At 41.7% G+C, this 23,693-nt stretch overlaps 1 protein-coding gene across 1 annotated transcript in view; it reads left to right on the top strand.

Moving 5' to 3' along the window:
- The window catches only part of GRIN3A (glutamate ionotropic receptor NMDA type subunit 3A), a 74,227-nt gene that overhangs the window by 44,756 nt on the left and 5,778 nt on the right, over positions 1-23,693 (top strand). The window contains exons 5-7 of the mRNA XM_042822755.1: positions 14,906-15,051; positions 16,395-16,510; positions 18,383-18,534. Coding sequence (XP_042678689.1) covers positions 14,906-15,051; positions 16,395-16,510; positions 18,383-18,534 — 414 coding nt within the window. The remainder of the gene's footprint in view (positions 1-14,905; positions 15,052-16,394; positions 16,511-18,382; positions 18,535-23,693) is intronic.

Below are 23,693 nucleotides of genomic sequence, written 5' to 3'. Positions count from 1 at the left end.
ACCTCAAGAACTCCAGAACCAATCGCTTGTTTCACTTTCATAAAATTTATTAATAAAGGTTATATACATACCTCCAAATAATACAGGCCAAGCTCTATCTTTCACATCAGTAAAACTTTGTGTTTGGACTGATGACCATCCACTTTTCACTTTGTGAATATGATTTCTGAATCACTTCCTCCAACATTTAGAACAGTAATATTTTTTTTAAAGAATATTATTTTCTATGGTTGGCCTAAGGCACTGATTTATGACTTAAAGCTTGTGCTTTTCCCCCTACATAAAGAATCAGACATAGTAAATCTGTAATTTCATCAAATTAAGCTTCAAGACTGCTGGAATTTTGTATTTGTTTTGTTCAGGACATACTGGATGAGTAATTGAGAGTGTTTCAGTCCTTGTTTGGTAAGCCTCAACATGGACTTGAAAATGAAGTTAGTCCTCTGTTTTTTGTATGGGCATTACCTAATCCATTACCTAATCACATCAGATTACATCCTAATTTTCTGCGTCACTGTTACGACCATGCAGGCAGTTCCTATGACAGATACTGGAAAACTTCTGCAAATTGTAAGAAGATAGAATTATTCTAAAGCTGCACTGTGAAGCTTTGCCATCAAGTTACAAAATTGAGCACAGTGCTGAAGCATATTGCACACTGCAAACACAGGTCTTAGGCCTGAATAAAGTACTGTTGACTAATGGTTTGGGGTTAATCACCTCAGGGATCAGGTAAATCAGTGGCATTATTGGTCTCTCCCAGACAGACACTTCTCTGCTTCATGGAACAAGGCTAAGATTCTGAATTGTTCCCACTTTCCAATGTAGAAATAAAACAGATAGGTTTTATGAGGATTACATGATGTTACATGAACTACAAAATATTTGTAGATATTTTGTTCTCATGATTGCTTCTGAAGTCTTTGTATGATCAGTTATAACAGAAAACGTACTGCTTTAATCTGTTCTCACACAGAGCTTGAGCTGCTCTCTGACAGAGTTTTCTCTATAATATAAAGCTCAGGTTTGGAAAACGTCTGGAGCACAGCAGTTGTAGAGGTACACCCACCAGTTTGATTAGTTCTTTAAATATTTTTAGGTGATTTAAATATTTTACTTTTTCAGATCTACCTGCCTCTTCATCTTTTTGAAAAAGATGGCAATAAGATGCTGAAATAATCTTTTTAATATTAATGTGCTTTTAAACATTCCTCTGCTGTTCCCCGGGCAGATACACTCTTGTACTGTACTTCTGGAAAGTATTTAAAAAGCAAAACCCAAAATAGATGAGCAGCCTGTTTGAGGTGGTGTAAAACATACGATTTCCCCAAGCTGGCACCACAGACAGTAAATCCCATGTGAGACTCTAAGCAGGGGGGGAGGGATGGTAAGATGGGAAAAAGAGAAAGTCTTTTTTCAGCATGAGAAACCTGGTTTCTAAAGTCAGTATTGACAGGAGGATCTATGCTCTTTTTTCTGATTAAAAAAATATCCAAGGTTAGCTATGGCCTGAATAAACAGCATTTGCCTTTCTGGAGGAATACATGTTGCAGTGGTGATGTGTAATTGACCAAGCAGCACCGTGTTTTAGCAGTTGCTCACTACAGCTCTGAAAGGAGTCTCAGAGGTACGACCTTCTCATCAGAGATCAACAGAAAATCAGTTGCGGTGATCCGCTGATCACATGGAATGTGCAATGAGGGGTCTCACCAGGGCACCTTCATGTGCTGACAAGAAGGGAGTGATGAAATACTGAAATATCACCATGCTGCTTCCAGGAGGCACCAGCCAGGCATGGTGCTACCCACAGCAGCAATGGGAGGCAGAAGAATGTTGTTCTGGAAACAGGCCTTGTGCCTCAGGTTCTTGGTGCGCATTCTCTGAGTGAGACCTGCGCAGAATCTTAACAAGGGCAAGACAAATGTCCGGAGCATCCATCCAACCAGGTACTCCACTGACTCGCGTTTTCAAACCTGAAAGCCCTTTTGATGCTGAAGGAATTAGAAATACATTTTATCTAATGTCTGTCCTCCAGTCCTTCACATCACATCTCGTGAATAGTGAGCTAACGTATCCAGGCTCTGATCAGCCACAGGTGAAGGCCTGCAGAAACAGCGGGTGGTTGCTCTCCAGGAAGCTCCCACCTCAGAGGCAGCCAGCTGCAGCCTGACTGAACACCTTTCTTTTAGCAGAAGCTGCAAAATACACACCATCGCTGAGCTGCAGAAATATGTTAAAGAGATTTTCTGTCATCTTAAGATCTTACTCTCCTAAGAAAATGGGCAGCTGGGGACCACAGCTGCCTTATCTCCTCCTGTTTTCTAATCTTACACATTTTATACCATCGTGTCTTCTCAGTACAAACTGGCAAACCCATCTTTTTGGGGAAAAAAAACACAGAAAAACATTCACTTGAATGAATCCAGGCTGCTGTTTGAGCAGTAGAGGATAGCTGCAGCATGAATGCAGTTTCAACACAAATGAAGGTTGCAGCAGTGTCCTGAGCCCTCATCTGAAGCAGCAGGCTGCTCTCCGCACCACGGGCAATGAGTTTATAAGCTCACTTGCAGGCAGTAGACAGCAAACATTTAGTTCCGATCATTTTCTACTGCTTTCATCCCTTCTGCTATCTGAATCCTAGGATGTTTTCCTAGTGTCAGATCTCTGGGTGCATAAAAATTCACGGCATTCCTGATTTTCAGACTGCTTGGCAGACTGTCTGTTGTGCAGACCTGACTTCTGTACAAGGTCAGTTATTCATCCTGTGAGCACACAGACCAGCAGGCTGCCTTGGAGCAGGACTGATCATTTGTCCTGCCTTCCTGTCACAGCCTGGAAGACACCTGGCACTATTCCTGACATCTCCCCAATCTGCTTGCCACCTTGTTTGTTTTATTGCTCTTAGTCCCCTGGCCATGACATTATACTAAGTCTGAGTTGAAAAAGCCACCACCAAAAGCTTTTATCCCTTGCTGTGGCCAGGCCAGCGCATATTTTCACAGAGACTAGGTTGCAAAAGGTAACCAATTAAAAATGCTGCTAGAGAGGCACTGAGGTGTGCAAATGGCAATAGATGGGGATAAGACAGGAGGCTGCTCTATCTGTTCCCTGACTGACAGGCAGCGACTGCATTACTGCAGTGCAGCAGGCAAGGGCTGAGTAGAGAAGGAGCACGGAGATAAACAAGAGACTTGGGGTATAAAAAGAGAATTTGCTACCAGGTTGCTTTGAAAGCCTGTATATCTATGGCTTTTGTCTGTTCTAGCCAGTCTTGTGACAAGTTCTAATATTTTATGTCTTAGTTTCCAGTATGGTTTCTGTAAAGCATTACAATCTGCTTGCGAGTGATCTATATCTCAGTGCCACAATCAGGGAAAAGAAGAGATTATAAGTACATAAACAATTCCCATTGCCTTTCTTTGCTCTTTAACCCTGCAGTCTAAGGCCTGGATGCAGGAAAATTTCTCTGTCAAATCTAAAAGGAAGGCTCTGGATTGTAGACTCTCCCCAGGGAGCAGAGTTTGTCAGTGTCAAGTTCTTTGAAGCAGGGACTTTGCTTTCAGGCTTCTACTGTATGTCACATGTTGGAAATGTACTGTAAAAGTCAGGAGCATATTGAGAAGCCCATATTATCTAAGGGAAAATGATTGTGGCCAGAGAACAGAAGATACACTGCAAACTTGTCAGTAAGAAGGCATCCATCAGTAGAAGCTGAAGAGCAGGGGGGATCTTTCAGGTGGTGGTCTCACACCTGGCTTTTCTTTCTACTAGTGAAGGTGACATGCTTTCAGCAGTACCATGAACTTTTCAGGTATTGCTCTACCATTGTCACAGCTGTAAAAGATTTCAGCTTTTCTTTGCCAAATTCATGATACATTTTTGTATCTGTGTATGCTAATTTAGTATGGTGGTACTTTGATCTCTCTGGGTCACTTTGCCTTCACAGTGCTCAATGGTAGTGGCAAAGGAACTCTCCATGCTGTATCTTCACAGAAAATACCATACCTGTTGAGATTCATTTAAGAAGAAGTGCTAGAGCTGTGAGCCCCACCACCTGCAATTTCCTTGCTTTATCTCACCTGAGATGTCTGCACTGGGGACATTATGTGTGATTTACTCAATCTGATATGCTTTCACAGGTGGGAGAGGTAGGCACATCTGGCTGTGAGTCCTCTGTTGAAGACACTTTGGGAAAAGATCACCAAAACCGTTTCCTGAAAGCATAAGCTTCTCTCCATCACATGTGATGGTGTGCTAGCACATCCAGCACTGATGTCTCACAACACTGTAGAAGCCCTGGGGAACACACTGCAGACACCTGCAATCTGACAAGCCCCATCTGCTACATCCTTCCAACCACCATGCTTTAGAATGAATCCTCAGAAATCTCTGATGCTCTCTCTTGGATATTTCCAATCCACCTTCTGACATGCCACCAGAACACATGCTTTTATGAGCTATCTCTCTGTTGCAAGATTAAGTGCTTAGAATAATCGAAGCAAGATGTTTTTGAGAGTATTTTATCCATCAATTCAGCATTTGCAATCAACCAGACTTTTGTTTCTAAATTTAAAGTGTAGTTTGTGAGGTTGCAGACTCTTGTTTCTGATTTATGGAAATCTAAATTAATTTAGAGGCATTATGTCTCTAACTGTGTATCAGCTGAAAACTCCCTGCTGTGTATAGTATTAAAACAGCCCAGAAATAGTAACCAGCTAGTAACTGCAGGTGAGCTTTAGCAATATCAAACCACAGAAGGGGAAAGCTCCAAGCACTTTACAGGCCTTTTTCACAGTTAGCAGTGTGATCCAAACAGAACTGCATTTATTGAGATTTTCCCATGAGTCCAACAAGCTTTATAGTGAGGCCATAACTGTTATATATTCAAAGGGAATATACATATGTATATATGTATATATACAAAGGTTATATATATAAAAAGGAAGTCTTGTAAGAATTACACTTAAGCAAATGGACTTAAAGTGCTGTGGTCAGCTGCAGCCACCTAAGAGGAGTCATTGTCAGGAGCACTGCTTGAGCTGCTATTTTTAAATAAATAATGAAATAGCATGTATTTAAATATGCATTAAATGCATTTAAATTGTATGGCAAAAAAATAAGCACAATCTCAATGGAGTTAACAGAAATCTTACTGCTACTATGATATTTTGTACTTCCTAGGACTGTAGAATTCATTTGTTTTTAGATTTCCAAGAAGTAGGCAACAATGTCTATACAGCATACATGTCTGTGCTGGAAGATACTGCACACAGGAAGGTCATGACTGACAGCATCACAGCCTGCTAATTAGTGTATGGTGCTTTTCTGAGTATTAATGAGTCAGTGAACTCAAGAGGACTTCAAATGTCGTGGAGTCCAGACAAAGTGCAAAAATCTCAAATGGAAGAGAATTTAAGTATATTATACTGAAGGATCATATGAAGAAGAGCTTTGCAGACTAGTCTGATATGGGGATGAAGACATCTCCTGTCTGTAGAGGTGAAATCCTAGCTTCCTTAGCACTCCCATGCAGTTTATAGCAGTGAAAAATGTACTTGTTTAGCTTTCCGTTCACCTTATAAAAGATGTCTTGTAAAGTTATGGCTTTGAAGCCTCAGAATCCTGCTAATTTGGATTTTTGCCATGCTAATATTCTATCAGACACTGTATTGGCCATTCTCCAAAGAACTCTCCTTCTTCAAAACCTGCTTTTTTACACCATTTTGTCAACAGTCATCCTTGTGGCATCTTTACATGTTAGCCTCCTGCTTCTCCAGGTCTTTGTCTACATAGAATGAGTTTTTCAGTCACCTGCTGCCTAGGCTGCTCTTCACTATGCAATTTGACCCAAAACATGTAGGTAGGGGGATAGAAGGGGGTAAGTTCTGCTGTCTTTGCTCCTTTTGGTGTAAGTTGTGAAAGTTGTTCTTTCAGAACTGGAAGGAGTCAGTGTGTTCTGGGATTTTCCCAGCAGTTTTCACATCAATATCCTACTCTAAAACTGCAGTATACCTTTATGCCATGTCAGGTAAAAGCAGTGAAAGTGAGCCCACCATCAGAAGCAGCAGCTTATCCTTGATGAGACTGAGATCCTTGCAAGAAATAATGCAGTAATGCGAGCAGAGAAAGACGACAAGAAGATACTACTGAGTAACTGGCAAAGAACAGAGGACAGAGAAGACACATAATGTTGATCTTATCCTGTGGCAGATTGAAGATCATTGTACAGCTGAGTTAGCAGGGTGAAGGAAATTTATTACTGCTCACAGCCATTGTGGTCTATAAAAACACACCTGGATGCCAGCCTGTTTCATGATAGCAGTCCTCGCTCAGCACCAGCATCATTGGATTTCAGGGACACTAAGGGATCACGCCTTCTGAAAAGAACCAGAAGTTCTCACCAAGTGCAACGAGATTCGTCTGAACACCAAGTGAAGTCAAGTACCACTGTCCATATGTCACTGTGCAGAAAGTCATGGCCTCCAAATGAGCCCATCGTTGTATTTTACACCTCGGGCTTAACACGTGTTTCACTGTTAAAAATTTCCTCAATTTCTTCTAACCAGTCACCCCACTTCCACCATGACACTGCTGTCTTCCCTTTCCCACAAACTGCAGAATGCTGTCCTTGCCATACCAGCGTTGTACAATGTAGGGATGAGTGCCACATGGCTGGGACTGACAGCATGGCTCTGACCAACCAGTGTGTGACAGCTGGAGCAGGAGGAACTTCTAAGAAAAATGATTTAAAAGGTGGTTGTTTTGAAACTTGATGAGGAAGCTACCCTACATGATATGCTACTGTGATATTAGGTGTGCTCTTCCAGCCCACACAATTGGAGAGCTCTTCAAATACTTTCCATCAGCAAACATTATAGCCTGGGTGGAAGGCGAAGAGGGACTATAGAACCAGAAATGCCCCATGGTTTTTTTGGTGTAGAAAACATACTCAGTCAAGCAGCTCTCTTTCTGTTTGGGAAGGACTTGACATTAAAGCAGCATTAACCCTATTTACAGAGGAGGGTTATTGGGTATTGGGTATTGGGTATTGGGAACAGAAGAACACAGGCTGGAGCATTTTTATGGTTTATGCTTTATGCCACTAAAGTTAACTGGAAGCAGTGATCTATTGTCTGCTGGGAATTACATCACTATTTTTCCCTCAGCCTATCAACTTGGCTTATAAATGTTTACACATACTATCATGCAGTTGTCAACTTTTCTGGAATAAACCCCATCTGAAAGATCTCTCTATCCAGACCAAAAGGGCTGTTAAAAACAGAGATGAACATACCCTTAAGTTTATATTCATCACTGTTCTGTTCTTACAGAGCTTATTGCACTATGATATTGCCCAGAAAACTCAATCAGCAGAGCAATCCTCAGAAATTAATACCTGCTCAGACTCGAGTCCCACTCTGCACCCTGTAGTAAAGCAGTTTCTGCAGCACACAAGAAAGTAAAGCAGATCTTAAAATTTATTCTTACCACTCACAGAAGGAGCCTTTATATTTTTAAGAGACCTACGTTTGACTTTGTTTTCATTTGCAATCATGTTGAGAAATAGGAGAAAAAACTCAGTACTGTGCATTGGTTCCCAGATTAAATCTACTCGTTTACTTTAGTGGAGCTGTAAAGATTTATGCCAACTAATGACCTAGTCAAGCTGAATTCAAAATTACAAAAATATTTAACAAAATATGGCATTATCCTGGCAAACCAAGAATCGGCTCTGCTGACAGTTTACTCAACAGGGAAAGGATGGTGAGCTTTCAGACATATCCTGCATACACCATCTCCTGGAGACCCTAGGAACACCTCCACATCTCAAACCCGAACACACGGGACAGCTAAACAAAGCTTATGCTTCCAGAAGTTCAGCTGTGAATTTTCATCTGCTAAAACATGAAATTCATGTGCTTCACTATGAATAATTTCTTTTCATCCCCCTCTGCAGTCCATAAATATGCACTGGAGTTAGCTTTCAGAAATTCTTGTAGATAAGTAGGGAATAACCCATGAACTTGTAGATAAGTTATACTTTGTAGGTATCCTTTTAAATTTTGTTTGTTTTGTTCTTTTTACTCTGAAACTTTGGTTAGTATCAGCAGTTGCATTTCTTCTGTCAGCAGTCATGAGAAATCTATCATGAGAAGCTATATGACCGTGTAAGTGTGTGGGTTATGCAAGGGAGAATAAAAACCAATACTGCTTCCTAAAGGCTTGCAGCAAAGCAGCAGAACTCTAAAAGCGTGTCAGTTTTTCACAGCAGAGCAGAGCACTTGATGCCACCACTTCTAGCAATTAACAGCCGAAACTGAACATTTTCTCCAAAGTCTGCAGCAATTCCCTGGTGCAGATCGTGTTGGCACTCACAGCACAGCTGCTGATGGATGCACTGACCATTAAACACTGCAGTAGGTGTTACACCAAGCAACTAACAATAGTATGAGGCAGAGCTACTGAAGCCTTTTTACAACAGTTCTTCCTCAGAATTTTTTTATGAAAGTTAGGAGAATGCTTTCAGCTGTGTTCACCCTTTCTGTACCCTCTTAAAATTGAAAAGCAGTATCACAGGTGGCACTGAAAGCTGAATCTGTGTGACCTCTGTATCTCTCACTCAGGGTGCTGTCACTACCACTGCATCCCACTATATGTTGTCCTCATCTTCATGGAGGTGTATTTTGGATGAATGATGAAATCACATTGATGATTTAAGATACTAATTGGAAACTGAGCTCCAGAAGCATTCTTCCTCCCACCAGCTAACAAGGTGCACAAAACAGTCTTGAATTAAAGTTGGTGAGACAGGTACTGCGTCCCATTAATCAAATGCTGGGAAGGCATTTCCTAGATGTCAGTCATGTATGGATAATGTTGATCTCTCTGCTTGTTGGAGATAGCCACGATTTCACTTCCCAGCAGTTTCTCTGGAAAAGAGAGTGTTAAGAACTTGCTTATCTCTTTACAGTTGCCTGCAAGCTCAAACTCCACTGAATCAGAAGGAAGCAAAGCCAGAAATCCACCTGGCCAGTTCATACTTCAGCATAACTCCTGTCACTTAGAGACCCCACTGTGCTCCATTCGTTAAGTAGTCTTGACGCAGTCTGGCATCTCGGTAACAGGCTTCTATTAAAATTGACAAATACAGAAGAAGCATTGTAATCAGGCAATCAGTGTACTTCTCTCCCTTATGTACATATGCAGAAAGCTAGTTTCTCAGGAGAACCACAAGGATGTGATACAGAACTTCCTCAAGAAAAAACTGCTCTTCTCACTGGGTAGGTTCACTACACCTATTCTATTGTTCGCCTTTCTGGGACTGAGGTAAATCTTTTCACTGTGTTTATATTCTGAACATGTAAGGTTTCCTACACGCAGCAAAAATACATGACAACCAAAATGTGATGCAAACCTCAAAGTGATGGTAGATAAAGTGAGCAGAGCACCAAAGGGGAAAAATCTTTGAGCCCAATCTAGTTATACAGTAATGAAAGTTCATTCAGAAACCAGAGTCTGCTATAAAGGCCCCACAGCCTAACAGCCAAACTTTGGATTATGTCAACTCCTAGCAGTATCTCATGCATTTTCAGTTTTAAATCCCAACTTGAACAGGACATTTCTATGCCTAAGTATTTTCAAGTCTAAGTCTAGGTGATCTCAGCCTGGCTGATGGTACTGAATGCAGTGGCACTGTATTACATAAACTGGAATGTGCCAAGTAATTCAAAATCCCTGACATTTAGGATTTTATTTTTCTGTTTCTGCTCCTCTGGTTTTATCACATTGGTATTTTCATGCATAATTGGCACCCCAAGGCATAGATGTATGTACATACCCAATTCTTCTCAACATCTTCCCAAATAAAACACAAGCTCTCCACTTCCCACTCAGCAGATGTTTTAACAACAAGATGAAAACTAAGAACATGCAGAAGTAAGGTGGTAAACCAGTGGAACTGGTATCTGCAGTGAGCAGCACAAACATCATTTTTTAGTATCACAGTGTTATACAAGAAAACTCGGAGGCATCCCAAAGCTTTTCCTGGAGCTTTCATAGAGGTTGAATGTTATGCAGAACTCTGGGTTTTTCTTGGATGCTCCGTGACCTCCTTGCCTCAGCACTTAAGTACTTTACCTCCTCAGCACTTGGAAGCAATCACATTACCCCTACCTTGGATACCGTATTTTCTTACACAGTGAGATATGTCCTTAGAAATACTAGCATAACCCATGAACCCTACAGTAGATGAATATCCTCAGGAGCTCGAGGTACAGAAACCCTTCTCATTTCCAAAGATCTTTAGCCTTCTGCACCTTTGACTTGCTCTTCCCAGCAGCATTTCATAGGCCTCCCAAGAGTTCTGTCTTCATAGAAGATGAGTCATCTTCCTGATCTGTCTGCCCTAGATCTATGCACCAAGATCGTTAGGTCCTGTATTTCACAGCCCTGCATCTGTGCAGTCAGACTACAGACTGAAGAAGCCGAGTACTCAGCTCCATCTGGTTCTGCATCCCTCTCCTGCAAGGGCTCTCGTGGCCATATTTTCTTTCTTGAGTTGGCCCCAGACACTATCCCAGGTCTGAATGGTAGGCACCACATGTCTCACAGTCTCACATGCAGTAGCTCTCATAGCATAAAGGAGATGGTTTACAAAATCTGGGAGAAACCAAATTAGCATAGCCATTCATGGTATGCACCAGTGCTTCATATATAAAACAATTAATTTTACTAATGCAAAATATGATAGGAGATTTGCTTTAGCAGGAAGATTGGACTCAATCTCCAGAAGTCCCTTCCAACACCTGCAATTCTGTGATTTTGGGAAATCCTTCATCTCGACCATTTCAGCTGCAAAAGTGCAATTGTTAGCTGGCAGTATTCAATATTCCTTTTTTCAGGAGAGCCACTACCCACCAACACAAAATAGCTTTTTAACCCAGGAAGTATTTTAACTACTCCATAAATCTGGTTTTATGCATACTGTTCCATTGCCAGGCCAGCACAGGTATCATATTCTAATGGGATGCAGCCTAGAGCTTTAGTTAACCTCTGGGAATGTCAGGTATCTCTTACGTTCAGCTTTTAAGGTGATAATCCTACCAGCATTATTTACAGAACGATTCATTTTGGAAGGACTCAGTCTGAAAAACTGCAAACCATCCATCTCCCTTCAGTTCTCAACTACGGTTAATGCACCCAGATCCCTCCAGGTGCAGCAGGGCTCTGCTCCATCCTCCCGCAGCTCCTGGTGGTGCTCTTCTGCTTCTCCAGATCCGTCGCTCTGCACTGCAGCATGCAGTTTGTGATAGTGGTCTTGCTGCCTGACATCCTAATGCCAGCTCACAGAAGGCAGTCCCATGCGTGGCAGCAATACTCAGTTCTTGTGCAGTGCATGGAAGTGCACTACTGGTTGAGGAGTCCTTACATTCAGGAGCAATGATCCTTCTGGAATAAGAGTGATTTCTTTTTCTCCCAGGCCTTTAGAAGGGAAGTATGGCTGAGAAAGAGATGAATAAAGAGGGATATCTTCTGTATCCTTAACTGTCTTTTTAGTTTGTTCAGTGCATTATCAGAGTGGGAATTTCTTGCTTCATGAAGAGGATGAAAGCTTCTCTCTAGATGAAGACAAACTCTGATCCTGTGATTTCTTACAGCAATAGATAGATACCTGATTTTGGAGGGCTCTTGTAACATTAGCTGAGCTGAGTGCCAAGAAAGCTCATACCACCACTTGGAGATGGATCTGCAGTCATTGCATTTATTTATTTTAAACATAGTAGCATCTCCAGCTGATCTCCAGGTCAATACACACATTTTGCCCAAGGTGTGCTTTGTGATGGTTATTCACCTTAAGTACCGGCTAGGCTTAGAGTAAAAAAAACTCAGTGGAGTTTACACAGAAATGCAGTCTCTGCATATCTAGAAATTCCTGTAATTTGGACAGCTTTATCTTCTGAGTGAAACAGCCTTTATATTTGCTATTAGTGATACCAACACTAAGTAACTGTCTCCCACAATCACCGGTTTAAAAAATAAATCCACTCCTGAATCTCCAGATTGTGATTCTTCAAATGCAGATTTGTTTAGAGTCAGGTTTTCAGGGATTTCTCTAAGTCCTTGGCGTTAGGATCCTGTTATCTGTTTTTGGAAAGATCTGTTTTTGTTATAGAACTCATCAGGTCTGAGAAACACAGAAGAAACAGCATGAGAAACAGGAAAGAAAAATCTAAAAAGACAATTACTAAGGCAAGACTCACACAAAGACTGCCATTTACCTGTACTCTTAGCATACAGATACTTTGGTTTCCGTCTTTTCACAGAATCTTCCCAGAGATGACTACTGAAAGTAAGAAAGCAACAGTGACACCACAATGAAAGCCGAAGAGCCTTGTTTCAATCCTGAAGTTTTTATCTTCCACTGAAGCAAGTAGCCCTCAGGAGCCTTAGTGGATTAGGCAGCAAGGATAGTGCAGGTAGTCCATTATCTGCTTTTGGCAGCATTTTGCTTTGTTAGTCCGCTGCTCAGTATAGCTGAAAGTAAGCCTTTTCCTCATGTGAATAAGCAGCAGTAAGAAGAAAGCAGAAGTGACAAGAGGCATACAGGATTAGAATACTATTAAGATTTATCCTTCATAAAAAGAGTCAAGAGTCACCAAATACAGACTTGCAGACGCATAATTATTCTTAAGAAAAAACATAGAATGCTGGAAGCAGGAAGAGCACTGTGTTCACTGTGTGCACTGCACAACTTTCCTATACAGACTTTTCCAGACTTCCCACCAGACATATGGTGTTGCTGGAGACAGGATATTAAGCCAGATGGACTTCTGGTCTAATCCATGTTCCTCTGTTGTTATTATTTGTGGTGAAATTTGACAATATGCCCAACATAGAGCAAAGCACAGAGAGTCCTACATAAAACTGTTGGGACAGAAAATTAAATTGAGATAGGCTCAATTATTTTCTCTGTTCCTGTCTTTCCCATGGAGTCTAGAATTGTTTTGCTGGTGACAGAGCGAGATGCTTTCCAGTGAGCTCAGGCATCAGCCATCTCTGTCTTCAGATCAGTTGTTGCACTACAGTTGCCATTACTGGGTGGACCACAAATGTCACAGCAAACACCTAAGCTGACTTGGAAGGTTTATATAGGTCAGAGTCTAGACCTTGTGATGTTGTTTCTTTCTTCACTGAAACTGACAACAAATAAAACCTGAAGAACTGACATTTACTGTGGTGATTGCTTCCTAGGACAGCGTTAAGTACATAGAGTCTGTCCAAGTTTATTCTTTATGGAAGTTATCCTTGATGTGTGGAAGCTAGACTAGACCTAGATGGACAATATTGTGCTGGAAAGCTCCATGATGTATTGTCACAAAACCACTCTCTGTTATTTATGTCTTCTGGCACTTAAATGCTGCTTCCACACTTACAGGCAAGAACATTTCCCTCTGCGCCCACAGACCTTCTGGCACAGTGTGCTTGGTGGCTAGCTCCTGATGGAGGCAGTCCTTGCACTGTGCATCCTCATGTCATCCAGGCCAGGACAACTCAAAAAACATGTTCAGACTCACTTCATGCCCACGGATTTGCAGGGCTTATTTCTGGGTTGCGACACAAGAGCCAGGTCAGCAGAGCACAGTGTGGAAAAAGCACCTGCCCACTTTCCAGAAATAAACCACAGGTTCCACGATAATCAGAATACCATTGAAATACCCTTTCTATTCCTTTCAGACTGAACTAGATGATGATGAGTTTACATCATACGTGTTATTTTTCTAAAAGCTGGGAATAGTCTTTTATGCACAGTGTCATTGAAGAGTGGGCAAAGTCTTCTGTACAACTTTGTGTTGCTCTGCACTCTCTTTTGCATAGATGATAATGCAGGGAGACAGATGGATTGGCAGAATGCCTCTCTGCTTGCTCTTTGCAAAGCAGAGCATGGCCATGGTGAGATCATCATTACAGACTGCTGTGGAGACCTTCAGCTTCCTAGGAAGCAAGCAGAACCCATCTTCTTCAGCCTTAGCTTTACTGAGCTCTGAAATCTTGACTTTTCGAAGGCAGGCACGTTGCTGAAGGCCTTCCAATTAGCCTGCACTTGGCAACATGCAGCTATCTTGGGGCAGTGTTTGACTTACTAGAGGGCACTGCCTGAACCATTAAAATTTCATTTTCAGGTGTATTAAGTGCTCCCAAGACAAAGAGGATACTGTAGAAACACAGGACTCTGAAATTTACGAACATCTAACCAATTCCAGACTTTAATACAGATGGTATTAAACTGCTTGCCAGTTGTGAAAAGGATGCACAACTGTGTCTACGTTCTGTACAAAAATTGTATATATAACTGGCTGTACTGTGGGTGTTCTTCTCCTTTCAGCCAAGGAAGACTTAATGTCCACAACTATTCAGTCTCAGTTTCTCTGCAGAGAATGATAATAAAGACAGAAGTGGTCTGGGACTTGATTTCCCAGTTTCTAGAAATGAAAAGGTGGTGTTACCCTTCTGCAGAAGAGTAAACTTCATTCTTAAGGAGTCAATATAATTCCATAACAGACTCTGCTGTCTAACCAGAGCTTCAAGGAATGGGTCCTAGCATGTATGGAAGGTTGTCCTGATAGTTGCTGAAACTTTGACTTACAAATTATACCACACTTAGATTGTGGGGTCCTAAGTGTCTCAAGGGAAATATATTTCATGGTGTGAAGAAAATCCTGAGTACATAAACAGGCTGATGAGTGATCTGGTAAGTCTGTGTGTACTTCAGTGAAATGACAAGCTGGCTGTAGGAAAAGATTTGATACAGGCCTATGAGCACTGAGAATTTCTGACAAACGTTCACAAATGAGACCAAGTTACCCTGTGTGAATGATGCTGCTAATCTGCCATTTCACCTCCTTAGCTCCATCACCCGTCCCAAGGGTTTCGCTTTGGAACTGTGCGAGAAAGCAGCGCAGAAGACTACGTGAGGCAAAGCTTCCCTGAAATGCACGAGTACATGCGACGGTACAATGTCCCTGCAACCCCAGATGGAGTAGCATATCTAAAGTGAGCCTCTGCATGCAACAGCACATCTGGTCCATCGGCCAGAACATGCGGCAGTGAGGTGGTGATGAGCTTCCCACTTTCACTTCAGCAAGCATGTGGTCACCTACATGGAGGGGTACTTGGAGAGCACAGGAAGTGGTATATTGCGTTAACTGCTAGGCTGCCATCAAGCACAGGCAGTGTTTAAATTCTGGCAATCTTCTGTGCATGGGAGACCTTCACCAGGCAGTGATAAATGCTCAGAAAAAAACATTGCTGTCCAGGCAAAAGTTGAGAATGAAGATCTTTAGCATCTTCAGCATGCTAGTAGGAGAGTTTGTCAGGGAGAACCCTTAGAGCGTTTGTCATTAAAATGAATAAAAGTATTAGACATGTAAAAAGTAACTGAAACTTGCTTTAGGGAATCATAATGTCCTTATGTTTCAAAGACAGTTGTGGCTATCAATCTGGAATCATACAGTTGATTCTTTCTGCTAGGACACTGCAGAAGTGATGACACACCTGAAATACTGCATTTTACGCACAGAAGTTGCATAATGGATGGACTCAGGAATTTCCACCAGAAGTTGCTTCTTTTTTACACATTCTTCCCAGAGCCATCCTAATGATAAAATACAGGCAGTCCTTTGCTTGAGTTAAGCTGGAATCATTCTGTAAGATCAAAAAAGTAATGTAACTTTTTGTCAGGAGAACATCCTGACCCGTACAGAGACAAGGATGAAGATGGAAGGTGCAGCCCTTTGGTCACATGAAAGCACGCAGTGCAACTGTTCTTTTGTACCGTCAGCTTTTGTAGGTGTGCTATTCACTAATTATTAGGTTAGTAAAATTGAATCCTCTGCGTTCACAAAGGCTTAGCACAGAGAAGAGCTGATCTGAGAGAAGGAAATTAATATACCACATGCTCAGGAGAAAGGAAGAGGAACACTTTTGTATGAGTTATCTTCTTGCATTTTTGCTCTAATGATCTCAATTTCGACATCACAAAGAAAACCAAGACAGCACAAGTGTATTAACAATTTTGTTCTTCTCTTCCAATAATGTTGTGTGCTGCTTTTCAGCTGAGCCAAAGTCTGGCTTGTAGTCTTTTCCATTTTTCAGATCAGGTATTTCATGAGAGTGAAGTAAGCCCTAGCCCTGCTGCCCTGCTTTGGGTGCACAAAGGTTGTGTCTTTCATGCACAGTTCCCTCCTTCAAAATGTCTGTCAGTTTAGCATTTAAAGTACAAGTTCCTAATTCCCTCTGCTATGCCTCCAGAGAACCAGACAGATAAATGTTCAGTGCGCACCTCTGAGTCTTGGACTGTGAAGTGTTTCTGTTTGTGACTTTGATGCTGAATGCAGGAATGACCCAGAGAAACTTGATGCCTTCATTATGGATAAAGCTCTCTTGGACTACGAAGTATCCATAGATGCCGACTGCAAGCTTCTAACTGTGGGAAAGCCCTTTGCCATTGAAGGTAATAATGAATTTTACAGCATGGTGCTTTATTTCACATATGTTGCATTTGCTAAATTGTAATTTGGTATTCTGATTGAAACTGCTTATGCGAAACTGAGGACCCCTTTAAGCTAATGGGTAGCATTCTGAGTGACTAAGCAGAGCCAAGGCTTTGCCCTTTTTTGTGTATTTTTTGAGCTTTCAGATCACTCACACCATCTGTTGCCATACTCTGTATAGGAATTATTCAGTACTCATGTGGTCTGTCTGTCTCTAGCAGGCAGGAGGCGCAGCCCATCCCACTGCTCGCACTGAAATAAAGCTGCTCCTGAGATAAGGCTTGCTTCTCTAGGCTCGCTTTTCAGAATTCAGTGAAGTGTATTCAGAATGCCGTTCCACAATTTCACCATTCCCTTTCTAAAGGCCAGGTGGGATCCCTGCTGGATCTGTCACTAAGTGCATCCAAATTGCAGAGCCTTACTGGTCCTGCAGCCCTGCTGTATTCAGAGGGGCAGAGCAGAAGGCAGCATGGAAGCAAAGCTGGTCAGGAGCCACCTGCAGCATGAGCAAACACAGCACTGTTAATCTTCAGGAATCACTTTTGCAATAGATGGGCAGTGAAAGCGATTGAAGTTCCTCCTTCCCTCCCTCCAAGAGCAATTGCTTTGGCTGGCTGTTCCCATTGCACATTAAAACAATCTCCTAAAGAACTGCTGCAGCTGAAAGAGGAAGGCAAAAGGAAGGAAGACTGGTGGAAGCCGAGAGATAAATTAATTTCAGCTACAAGCCAGCAGCTCAAGAGATTTTCTAGAATGTTTAATTTCACTCTGTCAGTGCTTCCTGTTTGAATTCGCACCAGAGACTTGAAAGCAATACGTTTTCTTCCTGTCTTGTGTTACTGAGGAGGACAGATGCTCAGAGCCCAGGCTGTAGCAGGACATGTGCGCAGCAGCATGTTCCACCATGCACGTGTAGTTATGTAAGTCTCAGGTCAGCTCTACTGAAGGAAACCACCAGCTTTCGCAACTTTGAGTCAGTTACAGAAGGCAGAAAAAAAAGCAACCCTCAAATATACATTTTAAAAGAGCTGGTCTTTTATAGCACCCGACTGAGAAACAGTTAAAAGTGCCGAAAATGTATTAACGAGCCCTGGTTGTGCTTTCTCTGAAACCATTTCTTCATTGTTAGCAGATACATTCAGCTACAAATATAGGCACAATATATACCCTTCTCTAAAGCAGCAGGCCATATTTATAGTTCCTGAACCCTGCTGCACTTAGTCTGAGTCCTGTACCAGCACCCTGAAGTGGCCAAACAACAATAATTAAATTCTGTCCAGAGCAGAACAGCAATAAAGGAAAGCCCCAGCCCCTGGGGCTTAAATTTTGGTGAAAAGAATACAGACTACTCCCATGGGCATGTGTGCAGCTTCTCATCAAAAAATACACAGGAAGAAAAAATGTCACATCTGACACCACAGTCACATCCACCGCTCTAACAGTGTAAAGGGATACATAGTCATTTACTTGGCATTAAGGCTCCTCTGCAATGTTAAAGCAATGTAAACCAGAAGAACCTATGGTAAAAGCAGTGTGAAGGCTGTGCTTCTGGACACGACAGATTTATTCATCTGTCTGTATTGACATCTTAGGTTTTTTGAATCTCCATTTTTACATACTACTTTTGTGACTGTAATCATTTTGAAGCTACATATCCTGTTTGTATTAAGCTACTTGCACACGAAGAAGTCTCATCTCAGCATTTTCAGTCCATGGAAAGCATCCAGGTTTGAACACCAGCCTGCTCTGCCGTGCTGGCAGTTGATAGTGTAAAACAATGCACTTCAGCAAAAAAAGCCAGTAAGAGAGGTGACTGTTGTTTTTCCTTCCAGGATATGGCATTGGTCTTCCCCCCAACTCTCCACTCACCTCCAACATCTCCGAGCTGATAAGCCAGTACAAATCCCATGGCTTCATGGATGTTCTGCATGACAAGTGGTACAAAGTTGTTCCGTGTGGGAAAAGAAGCTTTGCTGTCACAGAGGTAAATGATGAATGATGTGTGACCTAATTGAAAGTGCTGAGGTTGCGCCCAACTTGCCAATTATTTCTCTTCATTCTCCACATGACACAGACATAGAGATGGCATGCAGCTGCAGGGAAGCATTAAGCATTAGAAGCAGGAGGCGTTACTCTCAAAAGCACTGAGGTCAGAGCACAAGGAAAACATCAGCAAGGCCGTGCTGCTATGTTAGGCTTGCAGAGCACGCGTCAGAGAGCACATCTGGGGACAAACAGGATATGTAATGTTGTGTTAGAAAATGTGATCTGCTTGCTGTACAACAGATCTGTCTGATTCCACTCCATTATGTGCATCACCGCTGCCGTGGATTCTGGACCATCTCACTCTGCAGTGGTGGCTGCATACACAAATAATGACAGGAGTAAAAGAGACAGCGGGAATTTAATACACCCCAAGTTACTGATGTAACCCTAGCCACTTCCTAGCATAGGTAGCAGGCTGTTATACCAAAAACAGTTCATAAAAGAAATGGCCCACCAAAAGACAGTGCTGAGTACTGACAAGAACAAGAAGCCGTTCTCATACAGTAACTGTTCATACAGAAGTACAGTTACAGGAAATGGAAGCAAATCCTCATGGATTTACAGACTGGTATTAAATCAGAGGAGTTATGCCAGCTTGTGGCAGCTGAAGATATAGGCATTATTTATGAGAAAAAAGATTGCTCTTATCGGAATAGCGGTTTTTCTCAAGTTCTCAAGACTGTCAAGTAAAAAAGATAAAGTACTGAGAAATCAAAAGATCCAGCATGCCTGCTGCTCAGAACATAGATTTTTAACTCAGAGGTGTTCCAAAAGACATCAGTTACGTGTTCTCACAAAGCACACGGCTAGAGGTTGTTGTCTCCTCTTCAGAGCAGGTTTTAGCCGAGTATTAAACCAACCCTCCTGTTGTCCAGGGATGTAGTAGCATGACCAGTTTCTCCTGTAAAGGAAGTACAGGCTCCTGGAGCTCTGACTCCTGCTCTTCAGTGGTCATCTGAAAATCCAGTTTATTTTTATTCAACCTACTCAATTTTTTGTGATTGCTTCAATATACATAGACATGCAAAAGTATAGTTAAATGTGCATTCACTGCTATTTTTGATCTGGGTTATCTAAAGATTATATGATCTAACAAGACAGTTGTTGGAGGAATTTGCTTTTAATGGAGCTTACAAATTTGTTCCTGACAAGCACTTCATTCAGTGGCCTTTTTTAATTCTGCACTTTAACACAGTCTTTTGAATTACATCACATGAAAATTACCAGATGGTAATTATATTAATTACCCTAACTGTCTTAAAGCTGGAGAAACAGACTTACTTTGTTATTAATTCCCAGTGAAGCAATTAAATACTTTTATTAAGTGTTTGCATTTTAAAAGAGGGCAGAGAGGTCAAAAATTGGCCAGAAAACTATCTTTTGGAACAATCTAAAGTCAGAGCAAGGCAAAGCCCCATGTCTTCTGAATTAAAAGTGACCCTGCACTAAATGTGAAAACGTAACTCTGTGGTTCAGAGGCTTTAACTGCATTGGAAGGCAGCTTTACCATGTTATTGTCACTTACATCAGCATGTGACACCTTTACCCAAAAGCTTAACTGCAGCAGCCCCAAAAGATGCTGTCAGAAGTTCCAGTTAAATGTGTCATGTGTGTTAAGTGCTTAAGATTCTATTCGTGAGAGCTTAACAGTCACACAGACAAAAGACATGAAGGGAATGCTCCGTGTCCAAGCCTGTATCTTTCCCTAGCTTCTTCCCTTCTAGATACCAACAAAGTCTCGAGATGATTCAGACTCCACCTTCCTCCACTGTGAACATTTTGATACATTTGCATCTTCTGCTTCCTTTCCTTGTTCTTCCCTTCCCTTCTTATACTAGTATTTGCACCAGGGAAATGCTGATCTATCCATCTCCTCTGATGCCAGACCCTAGAATTAGAACAGAATTTGTTACTTTTGTAATAAGAACAAGCTTTTTATTGCCCAGAAAGCAGTAGCTGGTAACCTTAACTGTTCCCACTGATGGCTGATCAGTAGCAGTACCACATGAATACTCCTTATGTAAAATTGCAATACTCTAGCTTCAAACATATTTCTTTGTGTGCCTCTACCTGGAGCACAGCACTGTGTGGAAGGATACACCTGGACCTAATAATTGTGGCATTTTCAGTTTACTTGTAATACATTTAGACATTCCTCAGTCTGCTGTTCCTCTCCCATTGCCATGTCAGCATGAATCATAGAACAGCTAGTCAAGAAAAGGATGAACCAAGGTGGGACTGTAAATTCCTTCTTCCTATGGAACTTTTGGGAACTGGCAGCTTTGCAGCTTCCTGCTCATGGGAGTGGAACAGCTTGAGCACTGAGCAGTTGTTACCACAGGCAGTGAATAACCTGAACAGGAAAGCTGCACATCAGTTAGCAGTGATATTTACTGTTAGGACCAATTAGCAGTGATCAAGGTAGAGTGCTCAGGAGGTGAGTTGGCACTGAGAGGTTTCTCAGGAAAATATGAAAGAGAACGGCCCGTTATGGTGCAGGGGATGGTCAGCTGCTGGAGGCAGCTAGCTATATATACAGACTTCTTAATAGCTCTTATGGGACATTTTCAAAAATGTTATTATTTAAATTTTAACTTCCATTTAATTGGAAAGGTTGATTATTCTCCATTCATAAGTGTAATATAACTGAAGCTCTGGAGCTTGAAGACTGACTGGCACATGGACTGGCAATTCAGTCCTATCAAATAATAGAAGGAACAAAAAGTCACACTATCCTGTATTGCATGCAGTGACAGCATGGTCCCTTCATCCTTTCTCATCAGTGGTGGAATCCACCAATGGCTGTTCTCTGGAATCTTGGAAGAAATTGCCAAAACTTGGTTTGCTGTGTCTGGTGCCCACACTGGTGATCCTTGGCCTCAGTATTGCACAGGATGCATCATCAGACAGTGCCTTGTTCATCCTGCCATAATTTTATCCCATTGTCATCTGGCAATCAGTCTTTGTGCTCTACGTTTGACCAGTGTCCTCAAGGATTCCATTTTGTTGTCACTTTACAACAGCTGGGTTTCTCCCCATCTCCCTGAAGCTCTGGTTTACTTGCTTGTCACTGGTGCACTGCAAATGTCAGGGAGGCCCCCCACAAGAAGAAAAGCAGTGTTTGTGTTTATTTGGCTATTCAAGAAAAGCCTCCATCAGTCACATGTGGTTATATCAGTCCATGTAAAACTATACAAAGAGTAGGAACAAAGTTACTGCTGTCAGGATTTCCTCAGCCTGCACGTATACTGTGTGGGAGGAGAGCTGGCCCTTGCTCACTGCAGGACTGGAAACTTGACAAAGGTTGTCATAAAACCACAGACACTACATTGCAAAGGGTTTGTATCTTTGTGGGATGATCTAATGACGTCTGCACGTGCTCAAGGAAGAAAACTGCTTTCCACATGGTCCTTGGGAAACAAGTATGTGAGTATTGAGTCGTGCAGCACAGTATGGAAAAGTGTTTTTGAGCTCCTTAGAAAATGAATATCAGATTTAGATTCACCTGTCCAAATGGAGAAAAGAGTTGTGTATGTTAAGAGGCAGAATTATTACTCCCAATTCGTCAGCCTGTAATGTCACAGAAACAGACAGCCCACTGCCTAATTCTGATGGTATTTGTGTTGTTGTTCTTCCTACTGCTGACAGGAGTTGAGTAATGTATGAGTTAAATGAAAAGGATTGATTACAGAAGAGAGTTTTATGCAGTTCTGTGCAGAACTTTTCTCAGGAGGGGAAAGGAACTTGTAATCTGAGACGAAGTTATTTACAGTATCTTAAAATTTGACACTTGATACCCTGAAGCTATAGTCACCAGTCTTTGCCATGGACAATCCTCTAAAGAGATTAAATATATATTACATCAATGCTGCCACTTCTTTGAAAGCACACAAAGCCATAAGAATAATAAATGAATGAAGAATGAATGAATGGATGAATGGACGGATGGGTGAATGCCTGTCTGCAGCTACAAGAAATGCTACAATGTGGGGACAGGACAGCTTTTAATACTGTCTGCTTACCTAAATACAAGCATCAGTGTCAGCAGGATTTTGGAAATCTACAGAGGTGCCTGAATGTCTTTAAAAATCTGCTCTTTATATCCATTTATTCCTAGTAAAGCTGGAATTAATTCTTTCTTCAGAGGAATTTTACAAAGGTGCTGTAAAATCTAACTGCCTGATCTCACTAAAGCTTTCTAAAATCTTTGAGGGAAAAACACTATCAAAAAGAGTAGCTTATTTTACTATTATAGCTAATACAAACCTAACATCTCTACTTAGTGTTGTGTTCAGCACTGTATAGCATTAATAGCTGTGCTGTGCTGTCAACCTGCAGGGAGTCCACAGTGATATTTAGAAGCTTTTAACTAGTCAAACCTCTAGACCTCAAATTATTTGACGGCCTATTCACTGCTCTCAGTACAACGAAGGAGAGAAAATTATTTGTTGTCTCTTGTAACGGGGGTAAAGCAGGAGTTTTGCACATTAAATCCAGTAATGAAACACTGTGTACTGTTTTTGCATGCTTTCCCCTACAAGCAGAAGACAAGTATTGAGCTTTCTGCATCACCTCCCTTCTCCTCAGTGCCCAACGAAAAAAGGAAACAACTCTGAAGAGGCAGCGCAGACTATTTAGGTAGCAATTGGAGATGTGGGTCAGTGAATAAGAAATGTGTCTCTGAGGATATATAAAAAGGCAGATACCTTCACAACCATTCTTGTATTTGTTGGTTTGCACAAATTGCCAATTTCTCCATTTGTAAGCAGCAGATGACTTAGAGGCTGTTGCCAGCGTGTCCTCACCGCCCATCACATGCAATTATCACAGGACTGCCTTTAGTTGCTTATTGCTTCAGAGCCACCACACAGGCATAATTGAGTCGCTTCTGAAAGACAGGGAGCTACCTCCTCAATTTATGGTTACAAACCTGGAGTGAGAACTGTTCTTTCACCTTCGGTTAATAGAGAATACGGCACATTATGAGCTTTTATTGTTAAAAAGTTCTGCAGTATAGAAAGTATTTGCTGTTTTTATGTTGTCAGCAAAGGACTAGGCACCTGACCCCTTCAGCAGAGAGGAATGCAATCATATACA

The sequence above is a fragment of the Centrocercus urophasianus genome, unplaced genomic scaffold (assembly GCF_019232065.1).
Source record: "Centrocercus urophasianus isolate 14NV4802_14NV808 unplaced genomic scaffold, USGS_Curo_1.0 seq_21, whole genome shotgun sequence".
In the NCBI taxonomy this organism is placed as follows: domain Eukaryota; kingdom Metazoa; phylum Chordata; class Aves; order Galliformes; family Phasianidae; genus Centrocercus; species Centrocercus urophasianus.
This window is presented reverse-complemented; position numbering and strand designations above follow the sequence as displayed.